The 21,988-nt window shown below is 34.5% G+C and overlaps 1 protein-coding gene across 3 annotated transcripts; it reads left to right on the forward strand.

The window, feature by feature from the left end:
* Positions 1 to 978: 978 nt before the first annotated feature.
* On the forward strand, positions 979 to 21,174 carry LOC105782547 (transcription initiation factor TFIID subunit 2). Of its 3 annotated transcripts, none has more exons than XM_052633249.1 (25): positions 979 to 1,170; positions 1,269 to 1,593; positions 2,086 to 2,231; positions 2,311 to 2,377; positions 3,706 to 3,905; positions 4,029 to 4,182; positions 4,819 to 4,903; positions 5,036 to 5,127; positions 6,225 to 6,350; positions 6,919 to 6,972; positions 7,102 to 7,170; positions 10,629 to 10,726; positions 10,832 to 11,176; positions 11,272 to 11,359; positions 13,447 to 13,572; positions 13,656 to 13,712; positions 14,177 to 14,256; positions 14,342 to 14,384; positions 14,929 to 15,015; positions 17,279 to 17,368; positions 18,003 to 18,031; positions 18,118 to 18,208; positions 18,296 to 18,461; positions 18,603 to 18,786; positions 19,958 to 21,174. In XM_052633249.1, exons 1-25 carry the CDS (start codon positions 1,055 to 1,057, stop codon positions 21,042 to 21,044), a joined length of 4,005 nt encoding a protein of 1,334 aa, XP_052489209.1. In that variant the 5' UTR covers positions 979 to 1,054; the 3' UTR covers positions 21,045 to 21,174. The 3 variants fall into 3 exon arrangements, with proteins under 3 accessions (XP_052489209.1, XP_012462841.1, XP_012462994.1); XM_012607387.2 differs by having other exon boundaries at positions 980 to 1,170; positions 17,973 to 18,031; XM_012607540.2 differs by lacking the exon at positions 979 to 1,170 and having other exon boundaries at positions 1,447 to 1,593; positions 2,069 to 2,231; positions 17,973 to 18,031.
* The last annotated feature ends 814 nt before the right edge of the window (positions 21,175 to 21,988 follow it).

The raw sequence follows: 21,988 nt of genomic DNA on the forward strand, positions 1-21,988 counted from the left end.
GTATGGAAATGGTTTATATGGAAATGGTAGAAGGTGGAAAGGAAAAAGGGACTTCGGAAGCAATTAAGCCAAAATATTGAAATGGAAATAAAATAAGAAATGGATTGATTTTTTTTTTCTATTCAATTTCCAGGTATACAAGGTGTGTTTTTCAAAGGCCACCATACAACCTATTTATACACAAATCATATACTAAAATTAGCCTAACTCACCTAGCAACTAATTACATGAAATAAAATATCAGATTTCCTTTTTTAAATATGGCTTTTACAAAGTTAAAAGTCTGATCAGCCCTTAAATGTTTCCAAATTTATGATTCGGCCCCTCTTTTATTGCTCGTGCTCCAATTTAATTATTTTCTACTCGTCTTTGAATTAAAACACCCGAATTTCATTCTTGACAAAATTTAAACTTAAAATCACCAATTTAGCAGGAATTATTTTAAGAATTAATTGATTTGAACACATAAAATATGCAAAATAAACATGCTATCAACTATATTGTATTTTGCCTCATTTACTCAAAAATGAACAAATTAGTTTCTATATGTTAGATTAAAAAGTAAACTGGTCATTTGGTTAAAATTTCATCAATTTTACGTTTAAAAATTAGTCTATGCACATCAATATAAGGTATACATGATAGATTGAATTTTTAACAGTACAAATAGATTAAATTTTTAATAGAAAAGATTAATTTACTCTTTGATAAAATATACAAGGACTAATTTAACTATTTTTTAATAGAGGACAAAATGCAATTTAAGAGCTAATACAAGAGCTTCCGTGTAATTTTTAGTGAAAATTCTACTAATTAATCCCCTACAACAAGGTTCATATGCCGAGTCAAAATCAGACTCCTGGCTGATCCTCCGATCCCCATCATGACACGTGTAAGCTAATGGTCGAATAAAAAATAATGTTAGGGTAGATCATCACCAGCAAATCCACAGGAGGAGCTCGTGAGCTTCTCCATAAATAAACTCTTCTCTCACTGTTCATCTGAAAACTTTTTCGAGTTCGAAAAAGGGACCAGAGTCGTCTGACCCTGAGCCATGGCCAAGCCTCGCAAGCCCAAGCCCGAAGACCCGAAGCCAGCTCACTCCGGTGCCGTTGTCCGCCACCAGAAGCTTTGCCTCTCCATCGACACGAACCTTCGTCGCATTTACGGGTAATTCTATTTTGTTCACTTCTCCTTGCTCTGCAATTTATCATGGAGATGTGTTAATTGCTGTGTTTAGTTAACGCGATGTCATTTTGCACTTTCAGCTACACTGAGCTTGAAATTGAGGTGCCTGATATCGGTATCGTTGGATTACATGCGGAGAATTTAGGGATTGAGAGTGTGCTTGTAGATGGGGAACCGACAGATTTTGAGTATTACCCGCGTAATCAGAGCTCCGATATTGAGAAACGGTGGGCCTCCGCTGTGTCTTCACCGAGTTCAGCCGCGGATGTTGCTGCAGCTGCTTACGTCACGGCGCTTGAGACAGAACTGATCCCTAATTTGCTCATCAATTGTTTCAATAAGATGCAAATTGAGCAAATTAATACGGAGCCTAATGGAGTACAATCTTCTGCTGAAGTCAAGCAGGTTACTGCACCTGTTTTTTTAGTGAATATATGATTTTTAATTTTTTTTAAAAAAGTTGCATGTAAATGCTTAATCAATGTGATATGGCTTATTTGGTTTTGATTTCTCGAAATATATATGCTAAAGAATAGAACTGACTAGAAATGTTTCTTTCACTACTAGTTTACCGGAAACGTAAAAGGGAATTATGACTAAATTGTAGCATAATTTTGATAGAAGTGTAGTATATTGTAGTATATAACATGCATTTTCTTCTCATATGTAAAAGTCATGTCTAGAATTTTCAGTTCTTTCCAGAACCTTTTCCCCCCCTATTGTGATTTGTGTTTTTATGCAAGTAGCAAAAATTGCCGCTATATGACTTCTAAAAACTTGTTTTTTTGTGAAGCAAAGAAATGAAGATTTTGGCTGATGTATTCTAGTGTGTACCAGGTTCAGTTGATGAGGTTTATGAGTATTTCGGTCTCTCATGTAGGTTGGTATTGGATGCAGAATGTGAAATCTGTTCGTGTTAACTATTGGGTAGAGAAAATGGAGACAGGGATTCATTTTGAGGATAATGTGGTCCATACTGATAATCAGATACGGCGTGCTCGGTGCTGGTTTCCTTGTATCGATGACAATAATCAGCGGTGCTGGTATGTGACTATATTCTGTCACTTCTTGTAGTAATTTGGCTACTTTGGGCTTTTTACCATCTACGTATTTTCTGTTCAGTTTTGATCTGGAGTTCACGGTTGCTCACAATCTCGTAGCTGTCAGCAATGGGAGCTTATTATATCAGGTGAGACAAATGTGATGGAAAATATGTAGTTGATTTCTAGGTTTCTTCTTTGCCAAAAACTGTGTGACATGCATAAGTGAGACAAAATTGATGGGAAAAATGTCTTTATTTTATCTTATTCTTGTGCGTAAATAATAAAGTTCAGTTCTAGATTGGTGCATAAATTGTAGGGATAGCTCAGTTGGGAGGGCACCAGATTGGAGATCTGAAGGTTAAATTTAAATCTATGCTCACCACATGCATCCTTGTAATCGAGGTTTAGGTTGATATATTGCATGGCATTTTGATTTGTATACTTTTTGAAGGTGGAATAATCCATTTAAGGGAGATAAAAAAGGTTTGAGTTATTCAATACTTGTTACAGTTCAATGCAATTTGCGAATCATTGCAGAAAAATATTTTAGGCTAGGCACTGTTTTAGCTCAGCTAAAGTTCTGGAGGGTCAAAATGATAGTTATAATTGAAGTATCATGCGTTTAAAAGATATGATTGCTACAATTAATTCCTTCATTGTTGGATAAAGTTCATCAATGAGGTTGGTTGTATTCCTTGCTTCTTATTCTGGGAACTGTAGCCCAGTCTCTTTTCCCCCTTTCTGCTGAAAAAGAATTGTTTGCTGCTTGTTGACCAAATATAATGCACTGGAATGCATCGTTGCTAATCAATATAAGTAGAAAACCTTAATTTTAGGTGGCAATTTCACTTTATGTGACTAAAGCATGTTTCATGTTGGGGGTACTGAGGGGGCTAAAATGTTTGTTTTTGTACTAATCCTTTTGGAATATCCTTGGTAGACTAGAGTATGATTATTTTTATCCGGGCAAGATCTCAAATAACTCAACATCAAACAAATCAATTTCCCTGATCCATTTTTCAGCGTCCAGTACCATTTAAAAGAAAAGCCTTTGTGATGTTTGACATATTACTCATGTGACTGAAGCCTCTTTTAAGGTTTCTGTGTGCTGTGAAAATTTTTGCTGGTTAGGTGTTGGAACTGTAAAAGCCTCTTGGTAAGGGTAGTAAATTCAAGATAGGAGCAAAAAATAGTTTTGAGCATGAATTTTCTTTTGCAATTGCAGAAGTATGGCATTAATATATTGAGGGTTAGTGGTAAATGTTAAGAATAGTGTATACTGGACCTTGTATTTAGCATCTAGATTTTCTTAATGGTACTCTTCATTTTTTTTTTCAAAAAGTAGTTTCCTGAAGTTATGGACTTGCTGACTATTGAGATGAGCCTAATTCTCTTCCATCCCTCTCTTCAGTTATATTAAGGATTTTACAAATACAGTTGAGGCTTTTGATATTCTAATTATTCTGTTTTTCAGGTATTGAGCAAATATGAGCCTCCCTGCAAGACATATGTCTACAGGTTAGATGTTCCTGTTACTGCTCAGTGGATATCCTTAGCAGTTGGACCATTTGAAATCCTCCCTGATCAGCATAACGGTCTCATTTCACACATGTGTTTACCACCTAATTTGCCAAAGCTGCGTCACACAGTGGAGTTTTTCCATAATGCATTCAGGTTTTTGTCTTTGGTTAAATTTAACATATTATAAAATCTTTTCTTTCATTTCATAATCAGGCTATTTACATTTAAGTTCCCTGATTACAGTTTATGTGGTTGTTTAACATTATACTTTCACAGTGAGTATGAACAGTATCTTGATGCAAAATTTCCATTTGGGTCATACAACCAAGTTTTTCTATCTCCTGAAATGGCAATATCTTCCTCAACTGTTGGAGCCTCCTTGTGCATCCTTACTTCTCAAGTTTTATTTGATGAGAAGGTCATTGATCAGGTTTGTTCACTGCTTGGGCTCATATTTTTGAGGCACGTGACATATGAGTCTAATCTTAGATATGGACACTTGTTCCGCATTATTACTCTAGGAGTCAGTTTAAGATGCAAAATACATCACACAGTATTACTTTAAGCAAACAAAATAATTGTCTAATCTAAATTCCATAATACTGCTTCTTCTCTATGGACAGCACTATTTGCTTGGCTAAACTATTGAATTTGATACAATATCTATCACATTCTTGTTAACTAAGAACCTGCTGCATGTAACATGTAAGTTTTAATCGTGGCTATATGTTTCACCATGGTCCAGCTTGTTCTTTTTATATGTATTTCACTTTTCTCAATTTTTAGGTTTAATGTTTTATTGGTTTGATTTGGGTATGTTATGACCTTAAATACATGCTTATCTTTCCCATCTTACGAGTTGGATGTGGTTTAAATGTTGGCAATTAATAGGGACTACAATGTAAATTGTTTTGTTTATGATGCGTATTTTATTTTATTATTATTATTTTTGAGGTTAGTTGAACCTCTATATGAGCATGAACTGCAGTGTATGACATCTATGCCAGGTCTCAAGTTTTTCTTTTCTTTCCTTATGTTGTTGATATGTAAATTTGTGTCTTGACAGACAATAGACACATGCATCAAACTTGCTTTTGCTCTTTCAAGACAGTGGTTTGGGGTGTATATTACTCCTGAGGCACCAAATGATGGTATGTTGATGGATAATGGCGGCTTGTATGGGTTGACTGAAATTTAAGCAAGTTAATTAGTAATTTATTTTGATAAGCTTTGGAAGAAAAGGTTTCTGTTAGTGCTGATTTGGCTGCTGTTTTTGTTGTCAGAGTGGCTGCTGGATGGTCTTGCTGGTTTTTTGACAGATTTGTTCATCAAGAAATTTTTAGGAAATAATGAGGCACGGTATCGAAGATACAAGGTTTGTTTTCTATGGAGTCATGTAAGATTGAAATTAATGGAGAAGCTGATCATGGTTGCTAATTGAGAGAACCTATTTGGTTTCCTCTGTGGTTACTGTTTTTAGTAGGCTGTACTTTTTCTATGAAAGCTTATTGCATGTAGTTCGAGTGAATACTCTCTATTCTAAATCTCTTTTTTCAATTCATGGCTTACCTCATTTGATTCTTCCTATTACTAAATGTGTTCATTTACCATTAACATCTTATGCTCGTAAACAAAACCTAAATTCTGATGTTGAGCTGGCATCCTCATAGGAAATGAGTTTAAAGAACGAAAAAAAAAAGACTGAAATATTAAAAACCAAGAGACACTATGGTATATTTTTATTTTTATTTTTTATTAGTATCAATTTTTTTACTGTATCCATCTTGATCTATGGGAGAATTAAAAGAAAATCCCTTTTCTGATTTTCTGTTTCATTTTCTCTATCCTTGTGATAACTGGAAAATTTATCTCACTGAGGGCTTTATTTAATTAATAATACAATGGAGTTTTGAATAAAATTTTCTTAGGTTCTGGATGATTTATACTGGACTTCCTTACTAAATATTGCATCATTTGAATATTCATAAGTTCTTGAGTTATGAATAATAATTCTTGATGATTTGGATATTCATAAATTCTTGATTTAACTAATAATAATTACATTGGAGATTTGAAACATGTAAAGTTCTGGGTGATTTATACTGGACTTCCTTACCAAAAATTGTATAATTTGAATACTTAGAATTCATTGATTTAAGTTTGCGCATCTTCTAAACCCAAAAGTAGGTTAGTAATTCTTACACTTTTGGCATGTTGAGAATGTGACTGCAATTTTTTGTTTCAAATAGTACTGGAGGCTGATATTCAAAGGCTTTATAAAATTTAGCATCATTAATTCATTTTCTTGATGTGGATGGGAAGTGGGCATGTGGCATTAGTATGAAATGATTCCGAGTATTTAGCTATGTTTAAATCTATACTGTCATTAGGAGACAAGGATGAGATAGATGTAAATTGCCCCCCTTATGTTTTCAGATGCAGAATTATGCTATTTTATTCATGTAAATGTAGGCAAATTGTGCTGTTTGCAAAGCAGATGATAGTGGTGCAACAGCTTTGAGTTCCTCTTTTGCTTGCAAGGATTTGTATGGAACTCATTCCATTGGCTTGCTTGGAAAAATACGATCATGGAAGTCAGTAAGTAGCTACTTTTGACTTATTTTTTCTTTTTTCATGATGTTATATTACCCCCTAATTTTTTACTAAGTCGCTCAAGTATCTTATGACTATGAATGATGAAATGAACCTTGAATTAAAGGAATGTGTTCAAGAGCATGGAGGTGAAATAGTTTTGGCGTCATCTAGTTGTTGCTTTTATTAACTACTTTAAAAGTTGCTAAAATGTGCAAGGTATGCGTTGAGAATAAGAAGTATTTGGTTAAAGATAGCATATGGCTAAAATGTTGTAAAACATAGAAATGGTTATAATGTGCTATGCTTTGAAACACAGTCGTTGCATATGCAAATATTGATCATACATTATGATTATTCATAAAAGTTTAAGATATTTAATTTTCAAAATTTTTAATTGCTCTTGTTCAAAAATGGAAATTTCTTTTTTGCTTTTCTGTTTCTAGAAGAAAAAGTAGCAAAAATAGCAAGAAAATTTACTTTAAACCGGGAGAGTCAGAAATAACCAAGGGAGCACTATCATTATTGTCGCTTATATCTTTTGGCCGTTTTGTTGACTATTTTTATCCTGAAGGTGGCAATTCTTCAGATGTTAGAAAAGCAGATGGGACCTGACTTCTTCAAAAAGGTATGGGGTATCATCTTGGTCCTAGTTGTCCTATTTGAAGCATTTTGGATGTTATGTGTAAAGGGATTGTGGAATCAGTTTCTTTTGTTGACTGTCATTTGTTCTTGGTTTTCTTTTTTCATTATGAAGATTCTGCAAGCAATAATTTGTCGTGCACAAAGTACAACCTGTCCTGTGAGGTCTCTTAGTACAAAAGAGGTGATCATATATATTTTTCTTTTTCTTATTTCTCAGTTATCATCTATGTGCCATCTATTTATTAATTGCCTTTCTGCTTGTCATAACATCTGCAATGGAACTGCTGCTAATCATTTTCGGTTAGCTGTAATTCATCACCAATAAAAAATTATCGTTCTAGAAACCCTAAAACTAAATAAGATTTGAGAAAAATAAAATTTTTAGGCATGTAAATAAAACTAGAGAAAAACAAAGCAGGAGTTAGGAATGCAAGTACCCGTGTATTAGCATCCTCATTACAGTGTCTGTCTGAAAGCTGTACCAATTAATCATATGCATAATCTTAGATCTTGAAAAAAATGGTTTTAAGACATTTGAAAATAATCCTCTTTAACCATTTTTTTAGATTATGGTTTGTTTATTTGGAAAACAAATTGATCTGTTTTGAAATTAACAAACTTTTATATATTTTCAGGAATTCAGCAGAATCTAAAAATGGGTTTTGGGATAAAAATTTTATTTCATTCCTAAAATCTGCATTCTTTTATGAGAAGTAATTGTTGAAATTCTATCTAGTAATCTGGTAGAGTTGAAGAATTTCATTTCATTCCTAAAACTATAGTTTCAGGAACTTGACACCATTCATTTTTGCTAAGTTTTGGGAAACTTTTCTCATACCATCGACATATGATTTTACCCAATTAAAAATAAAAGGTAAATAAACAAGATAAAATAAATATTAATTAAATGACTAAAATAAATAAAACAAATGCATGAAGTAAATACAAAAGTAAAAGTGAAATAAAAGATGATTAAAATAAATTGTGGAAAAGTAAATTGCAAAATGAATAAATTGCAGAGTAATATAAATAAAATAAAATGCTTAAAGTAAAAGGCATTTATAAATAAAGAAATTCAATGATAAAAGCTATAAATAATTTAAAAACATAAATAGTGGTTAAATGCTGATAGGTGAGTGCTTTTCATATTTAGTTGAAACTATGGTGGTAAAATGGAAATTAGATGGATTAGGGAAGATTTCTCTTGGAGAGAAGTACGTGTACAGTAGTGACTATTGAAACAAACATTAGAGAGGAATTTAGTTGTTAGACTAGGAATATGATTGACAAGTGGGAATCTGAATATGATTTTATTTACTAGAATTTGTTTATAGTTTAAATAAAACTTTCCTAATAAATTAGGATACTGTCTTGTCATATTTCAGTTTTCCTTATAAGAACGTGAAACTATGATTTTGCATCTTATTTCTTAAATTGTAAATCTCTATTTAAGAGGAAAATTATTAATGATTAAAGGAAGTTGTAAGTTCCAGAAAATTAAGATAGGCAACTCGTTTAGGGTTCCACAACCATAGGAAAAAGTAGGAAACGAAAAAAGGGTAAAGACCCTTTCTTTGGATCTGATTTCTCTGTTGATCGTTCGGTGACTCGATCCCAAACTGGGGACCATAACAATTTGGCATCAAAGCCTGCCACAATGGGCAATGCCATTTGAGTTTATACAAACTCTTTGGTGGAGGCTAAAATTGTCAATCTGCAGAACCGTATGGATAACCACCTCTGGCAAATGACTCTGAATGCAAGAACAGGTGAAAGCCTTTTTTCCGACTTGAGTAAATCAACTATTGGGGATGGAGATGCAAATAGTTCGACAATTCAACTAGAATAGGTGCACTGGCCACCAATTGCTAGGGGAGGGGCAGCAGCACCACCACTAGGTGGGGTTCTGCTAGTTGGAGGAACTGGTCCCAAGTATGCAAAATTAGATTTTCCTACTTTTCATGGATCTGAAGATCCTTTTATGGCTGCATTGACGTGAACAATTCTTAAAAAACCAACACACCAATGAGCAGACAAGGTAGGTTTGGCAGCCTTTGACATGTTGGGAGAAGCGCAACTTGGTCTTATTAGATGAAATTGGTGGGGCACATAATGTATTGGTTAAAGTTTTGTAATGGTTGCACCCTTCGTTTTGGTCCTTCTGTGGGCAGCAATCTCATGGGAGATTTGGTTAGTCTGAAACAAACAGGTACAATAAAGATCTATCTGCGGCAGCTTTAAGAAAAATTGGCAAGGGCCAGTCATTATGTTCGATTGGATCAACATGTTGGGTTATTCTTGGTTGGGTTGGATGATTAAATTCAACTTGATGTTCAAATGCGAAAAACCCTTGATTTAGTCATGGCTAAGAGTCTTGCTAGAGCTTTTGAGCAGAAGCAACAGATGCTACATGTTGGAAATAAGCGTAAGGTAACTTGGCTAGGTAATGAGGACAGTGACACATTAAGTGGAACTATGAGTCTCACTACAACCTTTTTATAAAAAACCTATCAAGGGAAGAAATGGCAGAGAGAAAGGTGAAGGGCTTATGCTATAATTGTGATGAACTGTATACAGTTAGGCATGAATGTAAAAGCTCTTTCAGTTGGAATTGGCTAATCAAAATGATGCAGAACCAGAAATTGACATTATGAATGAATTGGGTTGGTTTTATCATTAAGTGTTTTGATGTCAAGCTTGAGGACAAGCTTTTCTCTAACCCGGGATTTGGCTTTGATTTTAGTGGGGTTTAGTTATGATTTTATTTACTAGAATTCTCCTATTAGTTTAAATAAAACTATCCTAATAAATTAGTATACTTTGCTGTCATATTATAATTCTTATTAGAATATGAAACTAGTGTTTTGCATCTTATTTCCTAAATTGTAAACCTTAAGAGGAAAATTATTAATGAATAAAGGATGTTGGAAGTTCCAGTAAATTAAGGTAGGAACCACAGTTAGAGTTCCTAGGTAGGCAACTCTTTCAGAGTTCCACAACCATAGGGAAAAATAGGAATCCAAATAAGGATAAAGACCCTTTCTTCTAGTCTGATTAAAATTTCAGTCTAGGTTGTGAATTTCCCCTTCATGAGATGACATATTTGGCAAAGAGATTAATCATTACCCATCATGATATCAAATACAATACTTGGAAGTGTTCGCAACAGCAATAATGAGAATTATGGAAATGCTGACTTAGTGTTAATTTTAAATTAGAGTCATCTAGAATAACTATTTGTTAAAAAACTAAGTGCTGGTGTTTCAGGATTTGTGTTTTATGTTTTGCTTCATTTTAAATTAATGGAGCTTGAAAACATGTTTTTGATGCAGTAATTTGGCAAGGGTCCACAAGGAAAATTGGTAGGCTTGAATTGGTAAAATTGCAGGGGTTTGAGCCCTTCTTCTGCCAATTATTTTGGACCCTTGATCTTCTTCTGCCTATTGATACTAACTTACTATGGATTTATTGTTTTGTATGGCTATATATATTTGATAATGGCACATATGAGAGTATTTCCATGATTCTGTCTTTTTCTTTGTTTTAATTTCATAAAATTATGTATTGGTTTTACTTAAAATTAAGATACAAATTAATTGTGTCTGTGTCACTAATTAAGCTATAAACTTTTATACTCAGTTCCGGCATTTTGCTAATAAAATTGGAAATCTGGAGCGTCCATTTCTCAAAGAATTTTTTCCTCGGTGGGTAGGATTATATGGATGTCCAGTTCTCAGGTATGATTTAAGTGAATCATGTATTTAATGTCTTCTGCATTTGGCATTTTCTTGCTCGTTTCATATACTTAAGTGTTATTTTCTTTCCTATCCTCAATTTGTAAGGATGGGGTTTTCCTACAACAAGCGGAAAAATATCATTGAGTTGGCAGTTCTGCGCGAATGCACAGCTACAATCGATTCAAGTGTATCAGTTCTAAATGCTAATCCTGATTCTGAAAATCGTGATGGTGATATTGGGTGGCCTGGAGTTATGACTGTGAGGGTTTATGAACTTGATGGTATGTCTGATCATCCTGATCTTCCAATGGCTGGGGATGCATGGCAGCTGCTGGAAATAGCATGCCACTCAAAGCTTGCTGCTAGACGCTACCAGAAGCCTAAAAAGGGTTCAAAACCTGATGGCTCTGATGATAATGGTGATTTGCCTACAGTAGATATGCGTTCGAGGTATTTCATCACACAAATGTGGATTTTTTTTCTTTATATCTTGTTCCAGAAGATTTCATTAACACATTCTTCCATGTTTAATTGTTCTTTTGCAGTGTAGACTCCCCATTGTTGTGGATTAGGGCAGATCCGGAGATGGAATATCTTGCTGAAATTCATTTTAATCAACCTGTACAGATGTGGGTAAGAAAACTATTGTTTTCATTTCTAGGTGAATTTTGTCAATGTTTTTGCATAACCCAGCATTAAGTAGGTCAGTTGCAAGGTCATTTTCCTTGATAGTTTACTCAGTCATTAAGTACATATGGTTTATTAAGTTATGTATTCCTGTTATTTCTCTTTGTTGATTTAAGGGTCCCCCCCAACACACACAAAAAAAAATCATTAGGGGGAATATTGGCTCTTGCTCTGCATGGTTGTAAAATGCTTAACCAAAATGTTGACAATTCCATCATCACTTTCCAACTGGTCATGTAGGAATATAACACCTGTTTTCTTGTATTCTTCCGGTGTAGATGTCTTCTATTGAATTATACCTAAGATAAAATTAAACCACCTTTTTTTTGGTGTTTGTTCTCTTATTAACAAAAAGAAATTTTGGATGTGCGTGATTGTTCCCCATCATTGCTGTTGAAGGAGAGAAACTTGTTAATGTTTTTGCATAACCCAGCATGAAATAAGTCTCAGTTGCAAGGTTATTTTGTCTGATGATTTCAGACAAGCGCAAAAGGTTTATTTGGGTATATTGTCCTGATATTTCTGATTAGAGGGAATATTGGCAACTTGATTTCAGACGAGAGTTTTTGCCAAAACTTGATTTCCACCCTTTCAGCAACTTGTCTTTCTGGAATATCACATCTGTGTTCTTGTGCTCATCCAAACTTGAGTGATTTTCTAAATCAATTTCATATTCTATTGAATTATACCTCAGATAATTAAACCAGCCTCCTTTATTTGCCTTTGTATTTCGCTTATTCACAACAAAGAAAAAGAAAGAAGAAGAAATTTTGGATGCACATAAATGTTCACGGTTGATAAGTGTGGATGTATGGCAATGTTCTTATCTGTTTCCATTGCTAGGATCATTATATCACATAAGCAAAGCAGTAGTGGTAGATACATTTTCTGGTTGGATTTGACATTTCTCCTTGGCCTTATTTAAAAGGGTTATTTTCTCCTAGAAGATGATTATGACACATGCAGTGTTCGCTCAATTATTCTCATAGCCAATAGCCTCTCCTCTACCTTGTATGTAGCTGTTTCTGTTTCCTCCATGCAGCAGGGAAAGATATTTATACTTATTTCTCTATTATTGGTTGCTGGCAAATAATTGGAGTAAAACCATTCAGTTGTATTTCTATAGTTTGGATGATGGACCATTGGAGTGTCACTATCAAAAGATGGCATGCTAATCTACTTGGTTGCTTCTAGCTAAATTTGTTGGAAACACAACTTCCGTGTTCAGATTTTCTGCCTGACAATTTTGTTCATTCTTTTGGAGATTTATTCACATATGTGACAAGATGCAATTTATTATGCATATTTGCAAAATGTTGTTTATTAATGAACTTTCAAGTGAACCTCTAGATATTACTGAGAATCGAGATAAAGTTCTCGGTTTCTTGAATTACTAATTCCCAAAAGTCAGCTTGAAATTTCAATTTTAGCATGTCGAAGATTGTATTTAACTAATAACAAAATTTTGAAGCTTGCAATTTTAACTTGGAATATGCCTTCTATGAAAATGAAAAAGTTATGCATACGAAGCAAGAAAAATAACATCTATTAACATGCTTTGAGTTTAGAGGATCAGGAAGAGCATACATTCTAACCCTTCATGTGGTGATCAACCTAATAAATTAAGCCATAATTCCAATTTAGTTTTTGTTAGGCCGTAGATATGTGGTTAATCAGCACCACAAGCATAAGTCTAGTCTAAATTCCACATTGTAATATTAAACTGTCAAGATGGACTGTAATCTTACAATATATCCTTAAACAAGGTTTAAGTATTTACTTGAAATCTTTTTTCAACCTGTTGAAGCCCAATTATTTGTCTTTGATAAATATAATTGGATTAAATGGGAATTTTACTAAGAACTAATTGTATCTGATGACACAGAACAAGGTAACTACTTAGTTCAAGATTGCTTTTATTGTACAGAATTTGTATCCAGTTGTGTAGCTGTATCTGTTGCTTTTTATAAATCACTTCCAATGATTTAATTTTTCATTGGTATTTGACTTCTTAAAATTGGTAAAATTATCAGATTAATCAGTTAGAGAAGGATGAAGATGTGGTAGCTCAGGCACAAGCAATCACTGCACTAGAATCTTTACCAGAGCTTTCATTTTCTGTTCTCAAGGCACTAAATAATTTCCTGACTGACTCCAAGGTTTTTTCTGCTCCCCAAGGACTTATTTGGCTAAGAGTCGTTATGAATTGAATTTAATCATTTTGATTTTCCTTTGTGTCAAGGCCTTCTGGAGGGTTCGAATCGAGGCTGCACTTGCATTAGCTAGCACATCTTCCGAGGTATCATCAGCAGCATTTGATGCTCAATAACTAGTGATGAAATTAGTTTCTTTATGTGACGTTAACCAAATTATTCACCTATTTCTTTCACTGGAAAATTATGTTATGATTTTGAAACCCTTTTTTGTAGCAATTGCATGTCTTTTTGAGTTTCGCTAAAACTATTCTTAACTTTCATGTTCTTTGCATGATGCTCTGAATGTGGCATCGGTTGATGTTTTCTTTTAACATCTTACCTGCAATGATCCAAATGCATGGGGCAGTTAGATTGCTTCTTATTGGTTGTTCAATAGTGAGATATGTTATAATTTTTAATACATTAGTATCACTTTTTAACTAAAAAATATTTGTGCTGTTCCGAGTTTCTTTAATAGTTTGCATATTTTAATTGATCTTTTGTCATCTTGTTAGTTTTTTGCATTTGCTCTAGGCATGGAGGTTTTATTTCATTCTCTGGCTGGCAGGAAACTGACATGGCTGGTTTGCAACATCTGGTGAAATTTTATAAAAGTAGAAGGTTTGACACAGATATTGGACTACCAAAGTGAGTTTCTTAACCTGAGTCTCAATTTGTCAATGATTGCTAAAATGCCCTAATAAGAAGTTCCTTTTCCTGCTGATCTTGCCAGACCAAATGACTTCTCAGATTTTCCGGAGTACTTTGTTCTTGAGGTAATGCAATGAGGTAGGCTGTGGTAAACTATGTGCTTATGATGTTTACAACTAGCTCAGGTGCCTCTGATGCTAGTGAATTGCTGGTTTATGGAATTTGAATTAAAAACTGCAAGATATATTTGATCTAGAGGTTTGAAAAGGGATGACAAGGGATAGTAACATTGGGCATCTCCTGCCTTCATGTGGGATTTTTGCATAAATTAGGTTAATTGCCTCTGTATGCTGCCTGGACTTTTAGCTTTTTTCCTTACTTTGAGGTGCTTCTTGTATGCACCAGTACTTATGCTTGGGTTGCTAAATTTATAACTGAAATGTAGTTTGTGGGATTTCCTTCAACCCAAGATAGCAACACTGGTATTTCTATCTTCATGTGGTACTAATGCATAAATTAGGTTAATTGCCTCTGTATGCTGTTCAGACTTTCTTTTCTTTGAGATGCTTCCTGCATGCATTGGTACTTAAGCCTGAGTTACTAAATTTCTAACTTAAATGTAGTTTGTGGGCGTTCCTTAAACCTTCTTCATTTTCTTTGGTTTGTTAGGCAATTCCTCATGCCGTAGCAACGATAAGAGCTGCAGACAGGAAAAGCCCCAGAGAAGCTGTTGAGTTTATTTTGCAACTTTTAAAGGTATGATTTCCTTGGCCATCACTTACTTTACAAGATCATCAAGAAGATGTGGAATGCCTATGCTAATCAATCTACATCAGTGATGGCTTTCTAATTTTGCTGCATGGATCTTTCAGTGAGTAATCAATGATCTGTAGCTGTCAATTGCTGCATAAATGATAGAACCTTGAAATTTTTTTTCCTTTGATTTGCATGATTTTTGCTTGTCAAGAAGAGAAGGGGTTGACCTCCTAATTTTGCAATATAGAAATCTTTGTTACTGCTACTCTTCATATTTTTCTAGAAGTGCTTCTATCTGACGCATTTTAGGACATGGTTATAGGTATATGACTCTCCAAGGAACCTCTAAATACATGGAAAAGCTTTAAAAGAAAATTAAACATACCCCTGCTGGATACATACTCGTATCTAACACTGACACCCGAGTTCAATTAAGACTGAGAAATCAATATTATAGTGAGCCTTTATTTCATTATTTATAATATATTTTTGCATGGTTTACTTATGGAGTTCAATTTTATTGTTCTTTTTTTTTATTCATTGGGAGGAAGATCATATGATCTGGCTAAAAACAAATTAAGCTTCTGTTAATTCTTGATTAACTTCTCAGTTTTTTTGTACTTTGAAAATCTGGCAAATTTTATAACTTTTGCTGATTCTTGATACGAATTATTGTGAATATTTGTGATTGATAGTTCAACTCATCAAAGGGGGACTGAAACCTTAGGACTTGTTAGAGAGGGAAAGAGAGGGAGGGCTTTTAATGGAAATTCTGCTTCGGTTTTATTATTCCATACGTCCCTTTAAATAAGGACCTGTCTTTGTTACATAAATGGGAAACCTATTGTAGAAAGGTTGTAAATAAACTAAAATAAAAAGCACAACAAAACCCAAGGAAAAAATATAATCACGATGTAGCCTTAACTAGATAATCAAAATGAATGACCTTTCCTAATATAAATTGAGCACATAACACTGCTCTTCTGTTTTTACTTGGGCATTGTTTCTATGCTACTTATTCTACTTGGTATTGTGGCTCTTAAAAGGTTGCTAAAATGCAAAGCAAACGGTAACAAGAACAATTAATTTTTATTAAAAATGAACAACCAAATACAACTTTAATTCTAACATAGTTCTTCCATCTTTTTGATCACTGTAAATATAACTTTACTTTTTTATATTCAAAATCATTATTCCGGTTTTTTTTTGCATGCAAATGCATTTTCTGTCTTTTGTTTATGAAGTTACAATTAGCTAAAGCAACTACCCATTGAATTAGAAAAGTCAAACTTCTGCAAGATCTAAAAGGACGTTGGACATAGCATGCGTCTTTAGGAGAGTATACTAGTGAAAAGCATGTGTGTGATGCTTAAGACTGCACAGAAATAAGGTTTTTAATTTTGTTAAGTTCTATCATTCCTTTAAACTCTGCAAAATATGCGACGATAAGTTGTGCAGAATATCCTCTCTCATCTCTATAAGTAGAGAAACCAATTGACAACTGTATCTGGGATAGTCAAAGGTGTTACTGAATTCGAGGAATGATGTCATGAGTATGATTTATTGATTTTTCTTCATATTTTCAGTGAGCTTGAACTAATCGCAGTATTGTACTTGATATATTTTATCCTGTTGAAGTGCAAGATAAGGTGGTTCTCCATGCATTGCATGGGAAGAGACTTGGAAGAACCAGGACTTACTTTCTCTGAGTTAAAAAGGCTTGTGCTAATATCTTGCACTCTGCAATAAATAAATGACCTTAAAAATGAAAAGCGAGGTTATATAACTAAAACATGCATATGGGTGTGTATGACTTGCCACTGATCAACCAGTTAAAGGATTTATGGTTGAAGAGGTGATGGGACATGCAATATTAAATTGGAATGAAAACTAATTTGGTATGTCAAGATTTTTTTTTTTTTCGGTCATTCTCTAGATCATTCACATATGCAGAAAACATTCTTAATTTGTTTGGTCCTACTATACTTTTTGTTTATAATATTAAATTGGAATGAAAACAAATTTGGTATGTCAAGAAAAGCTCTTTTATGTTCAGTCATTCCCTATATGATTCATAAATGCAGAGAGCATTCTTAAATCGTTTGGTCCTACCATACTTCATGTATATTATTGATATACACTGCTTACCTTGCTCTTTATACTGAATTATTATTGTAAACGGTGCTTCATTTATTTGCTTTGGTTCTTATGCTTGATATGTAGTCCTTATTCCGGCTTTCTGTTTTTCACTTGCCTTTGACAGTATAATGATAATAATGAGAATCCTTACTCTGATGTATTCTGGCTCGCTGCATTGGTACAGTCAGTTGGTGAACTTGAATTTGGGCAACAGGTACGTAAATATATTTTTTACTTACACCTTTTGGTATGCATCTTAATTTGTTTAAAAGCTCGTGTAGGTTTTTTTGTCATTAAGTTTCTGCAGTTTAATTCTTTGTTCTGTTACTACAATCTACAAGGAATAACAGTATATATTATTCTTAAAGAAATTAGTCTTTCTTGTTGTGTAAGTATTTTCTTCGCATGCTAGGATTTTGAAATATAGGGTAATATGTTGCAATTTGTCCCATCAAATCGACATTATCAGCATAGCTCCCCCTCCCCCTCACACTTATATTCTGTACATGAATGTGCTATGAACAGATGCTTGCCAGAGTCTGAAAATACAGATCAATTACTGGACATTAGCATCTTATTTGTGTGCTTTCCTCTTCTGCTGCTGCTACTACTGTTGATTCTTTCAGTTTCCTTTTCTCTTGAACCCTTTTTTTTCTCAATTAAATTTCCTTTTGGCTGATGGGACATGTCACGGGTAAAGAATAGCTTTCCAATGTTACAGATTTTGGTTTCACTCATGCATGACCTATGTCATTTTAAAACATTCATCTGTAAGGCTATCCTATTTACAATTTTTTGCTTTCTTCCTCTTATTTCAGAGTATTTACTTTTTATCTTCTCTTCTGAAGCGCATTGATCGGCTTTTGCAGTTCGACAGGTAATAATTATATTCTGATCTGTTTGATTAAAGACTGATTATTCCAAATAATCTCCTGGTTATTTACATCTTATGACACTTACCAGGTTGATGCCTAGTTACAATGGTATATTGACGATCAGTTGCATCCGGACCTTGGCACAGATTGCATTAAAGCTTTCTGGATTCATCCATCTAGTGTGTTTTTTCTCTGATCCCTTATCATATAATGTCTACTTTGCATATTTCTTTATATTTCTTTATAAATTTTGTTTCTCGCTGCAGGATCATGTCTTTGAACTAATTAAACCATTTCGAGATTCCAAGACCATCTGGCAAGTTCGAATAGAAGCAAGCAGAGCTTTGCTAGATCTTGAGCACCATTGCAATGGCATCAATGCGGCATTGTTGTTGTTTATAAAGTATATAGAGGAGGAGCCTTCTTTAAGAGGTTCCCTTCAGTAAATTTTTTCTGAAAAATATCTTCTCTAACTTTCCTGATGTTATCCAAAATGTTTATTTTATTGGTAATGTTTAGTTGTACTTTATATTTGTTTAAAATTTGACGTTGTTATACATTCTCTGATTGTAGGTCAGGTAAAGTTGGGTGTGCATGCTATGCGGTTATGTCAGATACAAGGTGGATCTGTCTCTAGTGAGGATATTAAGGCAACAACACTTGTAGCTTTGCTTCATCTTTTAGAAAGCCGCATAGCATTCAATAATGTATTCCTCCGGCACTACTTGTTCTGCATTTTACAAGTTCTTGCAGGAAGGTGGGTATGCATTCTAATATGGTCTCTCTAGGATTTAAACTTTCCTTTGGACAAGTGGTTGCTTCATACATGTTGATAATATTCCTGGGGAAAAGACTACATTGATGACCAAAGCATATAATTCTGTTACTGTTGTCTTCTGAAGATTGTCCTGTTTGATCTTATTAAGCTTTGGACAGAACTGCTGATTAGTAGACAGTTTTAGCATAAGCTTTTATGAAATTTTTGTCGAGGTCATGAGAGACTAGTCACAGATAGGAAGTGAGCTGGGAGAGGACTAAGATAATCTTCCAATTTGGTTTGTTCTGAATTTTTGTTTCAAATCTTATGAAGTTTATGGAGAAAAAAGGATTGGCAATGATAGTTTGCCCTGTGGGGTGTTTGGGGTTAAAATGGTGATGAGAATAAAGAGATTATTTTCTTTTTTTTTTCCTGGCAAAAAGAAAAAAAAAAAGGAGAGAGAGATCAGAAAGTCTTGCAGGTGGCTACACTGGAGCTTTTACGGTTTAATTGGAGTAATCAGTACGAATTTGATTGAGTCCTTTACATAGTCTCAAATGTTTTAGTGTTTTTTTTTCTTTTACAGTGAGTTACTGGAGTTTCTTGTGGCTTGATGTTTATGATACCCTATAAGCGCAAATAGTCCATTTCTCTGGAAATAAAATGAAAATAGAAACGACCATTCTGATTTAAATAGTAAAACTTAATTAGGAATAACCAGTGGGACTGGGAACACATAAGTACCAAATTTTAGTTACGAGAAATTTAAATTTGTTGAAACCCTAAAAACTCCGAACTAGATTCCTAATAAATTAGCAGTAGAAATTGTTAGGAAACTTCTGATTTGCTAAAACTATGCAACAAAGTCAAAGAATGAGAACCTAATTTGTGGTTGTGGCATTGGAAGCTTGATATTCTTTTGTTATGTTTTTTGTGGTTCAATATGCTTTGCCTTATTGGAAGAAACATACTAGTGAATTTGATGTAGCACAGAGTTCTCTTGTGGTGCTTGTTTTCAGTTACTTCGGCTGTTTATAAGAGGCTTATGTCAGAAACTTGTAACTTCCATTTTATTTGTGTTTTCAATTAGCAATTTCTTTTTGAGAATCTCATATATTGTCTTATTTCGAAACAAAATTTTGTAATCAAATTTTTGAGCTCTCATTTTCAGATCCCCCACACTTTATGGAGTGCCTAAAGAGAAGTTGCCCTGTATGGGTAATGTGGAGATTTGTAATGAGCAGAAGAACAATTTCGGTGCTCCTGTTAATGAGATAAGGCCACCTCAACCTCAACCTCCCATGGGGAATCCGAGCCATTCAAACCATTCGCATGACAATTTGGCAATTCCAGAAGCTTCAAAGGAAGTAGATACAGTCTCTAACAGTCATGATAGGAAGACAGCTGTTGTTAAGATAAGGGTCAAGCAGTCGGCAACATCCAGTAAAGCAGAGGAAGCAGATAATGGTACTGCCGAAAGGTCCGAGGGTGGGGAAAGATCTGAAGGAAGGCGTAATCATGATGCTGATCGTGGTGCAACCAGTTCAGTTTCTGTGGATGCACCCCAAAGAAATTCGGCTGAGGCCGTGAGCATAAGCAATCAAAATATTGAAGAAGTTAACTCATTTCATGATCATGGGTCTCGGATTACTGCTAGCATTGGGAGTGCAAAAATTGCAAGTGAAGGCGACAACTTTGGTAAGGAACTTCAGTGTACAGCTGATTCGGGTAATGCCTCGGTGCACCATCAGCCTGATGATCCCTCGTCGCCAAGCATCATTCAAGATAGCTACATAGATGCTGAAGCGAAAAAATATGCAAGTCTACAAACACTATCAATCTCGAGGGACGACGGTCCTCCATTCCAGGAGAAGGAGAAGGAGAAGAAAAAGAAGTCGAAGAAGAAGAAGAAAGATAAGGAAAAGAAAAGAAAGGGGGAAGAGCACAAAGGAGAGCGAAACGATCCAGAATATTTAGAGAAGAAGCGATTGAAAAAAGAGAAAAAATACAAGGAAAAGGAGATGGCAAGGATACTGGGTGAAGTGAAGGCAGCTTCGGGGGAGTTAAAAAGTAAGAAAGAGGAGACCACATCTTTAACACAGATGGGTGGTAACAAACAGGAAGCGGATAATATGAATTCAAGTGAACCTCCTAAAGTTGTAATTTCAAAGTTGGAAACCAGGACCGAGCCTACACAACCTACATCTGCGCCCAAATTCCGGATCAAGATTAAGAGCAAGCCTTTAAGTAAGTCTTAGGTTTTTGTCTTTAAAAAAAGTATATTGGTGAATTCAAGAAAAAACCATTAACCTTCTTCTCCAGCATTGGGAAAAGGTTAATTTGAAATTCAGTGCAAATCTTATTTGGAATTATTGTTCTCATTTTCAATTTTTCTCTAGTCACTAATTAATTTTTTTGATCTTGGTGCTTAAAATTGGAATTGGTTGCTTACACAAATAGTCATTCAAAACTATTAAATATTTTAATTTCGGGCTCTTAACATAAAAAGCTTGCAATTTAGGTACTCATGTATTTTAGTATCAGAATTATAGGTTTAGCCTACTCTAGGTTTAAATTGAGTTAGTGTAGATAGTGTTAAAAAAATTTTGGTCAAGAAAATAATTTATAGTTACTGCAAAAAATTAAAATTTTGTAAAATCAAAATAATAAATTTTTACTGAACGGTCCTGTGAGAAAGATTTGAGCCGATTTCGGCTTTCAACCAAACATTTTTCACTATCCAAAGCTTAGGTCCCAAAGCCCATGGCTCAAACCAGCATCTAACTCTTATATATCGAATATTTCGTGGAAATCCGGCTGCCCAGTCCACCTGCATCATATTTCCAATGACACTTGCCACTTTTGAAGCCACCTCAGGCAGTTGCAATTCTATGGCAAGGCCCCAAAGTTGCACCCAAATGGGCGATGCTACCAATTGTAGGTCTCCAGTAGGTAGGTTAGCCCGCCAGTGATAAAAAATAATGAAATCCCCTTCAAGTGACCAGGGGATACCATGGATAATGATTTCTGCATCCATGCTATATTCGAAATGGAAATAATAAAAACTTCCATCGTTGCCTTAGCACGTTAGCACGTTAGCACGTCCACCCTTGCTAGTAGATCCCATGCTTCCCTGACTATTCCTTGCATGGTTCGAGCAGAAAAAGTTATTGCATCCAAAACACACGCCACTGCAGTTTAG

Source organism: Gossypium raimondii, chromosome 7 (assembly GCF_025698545.1).
Source record: "Gossypium raimondii isolate GPD5lz chromosome 7, ASM2569854v1, whole genome shotgun sequence".
Taxonomy (NCBI): domain Eukaryota; kingdom Viridiplantae; phylum Streptophyta; class Magnoliopsida; order Malvales; family Malvaceae; genus Gossypium; species Gossypium raimondii.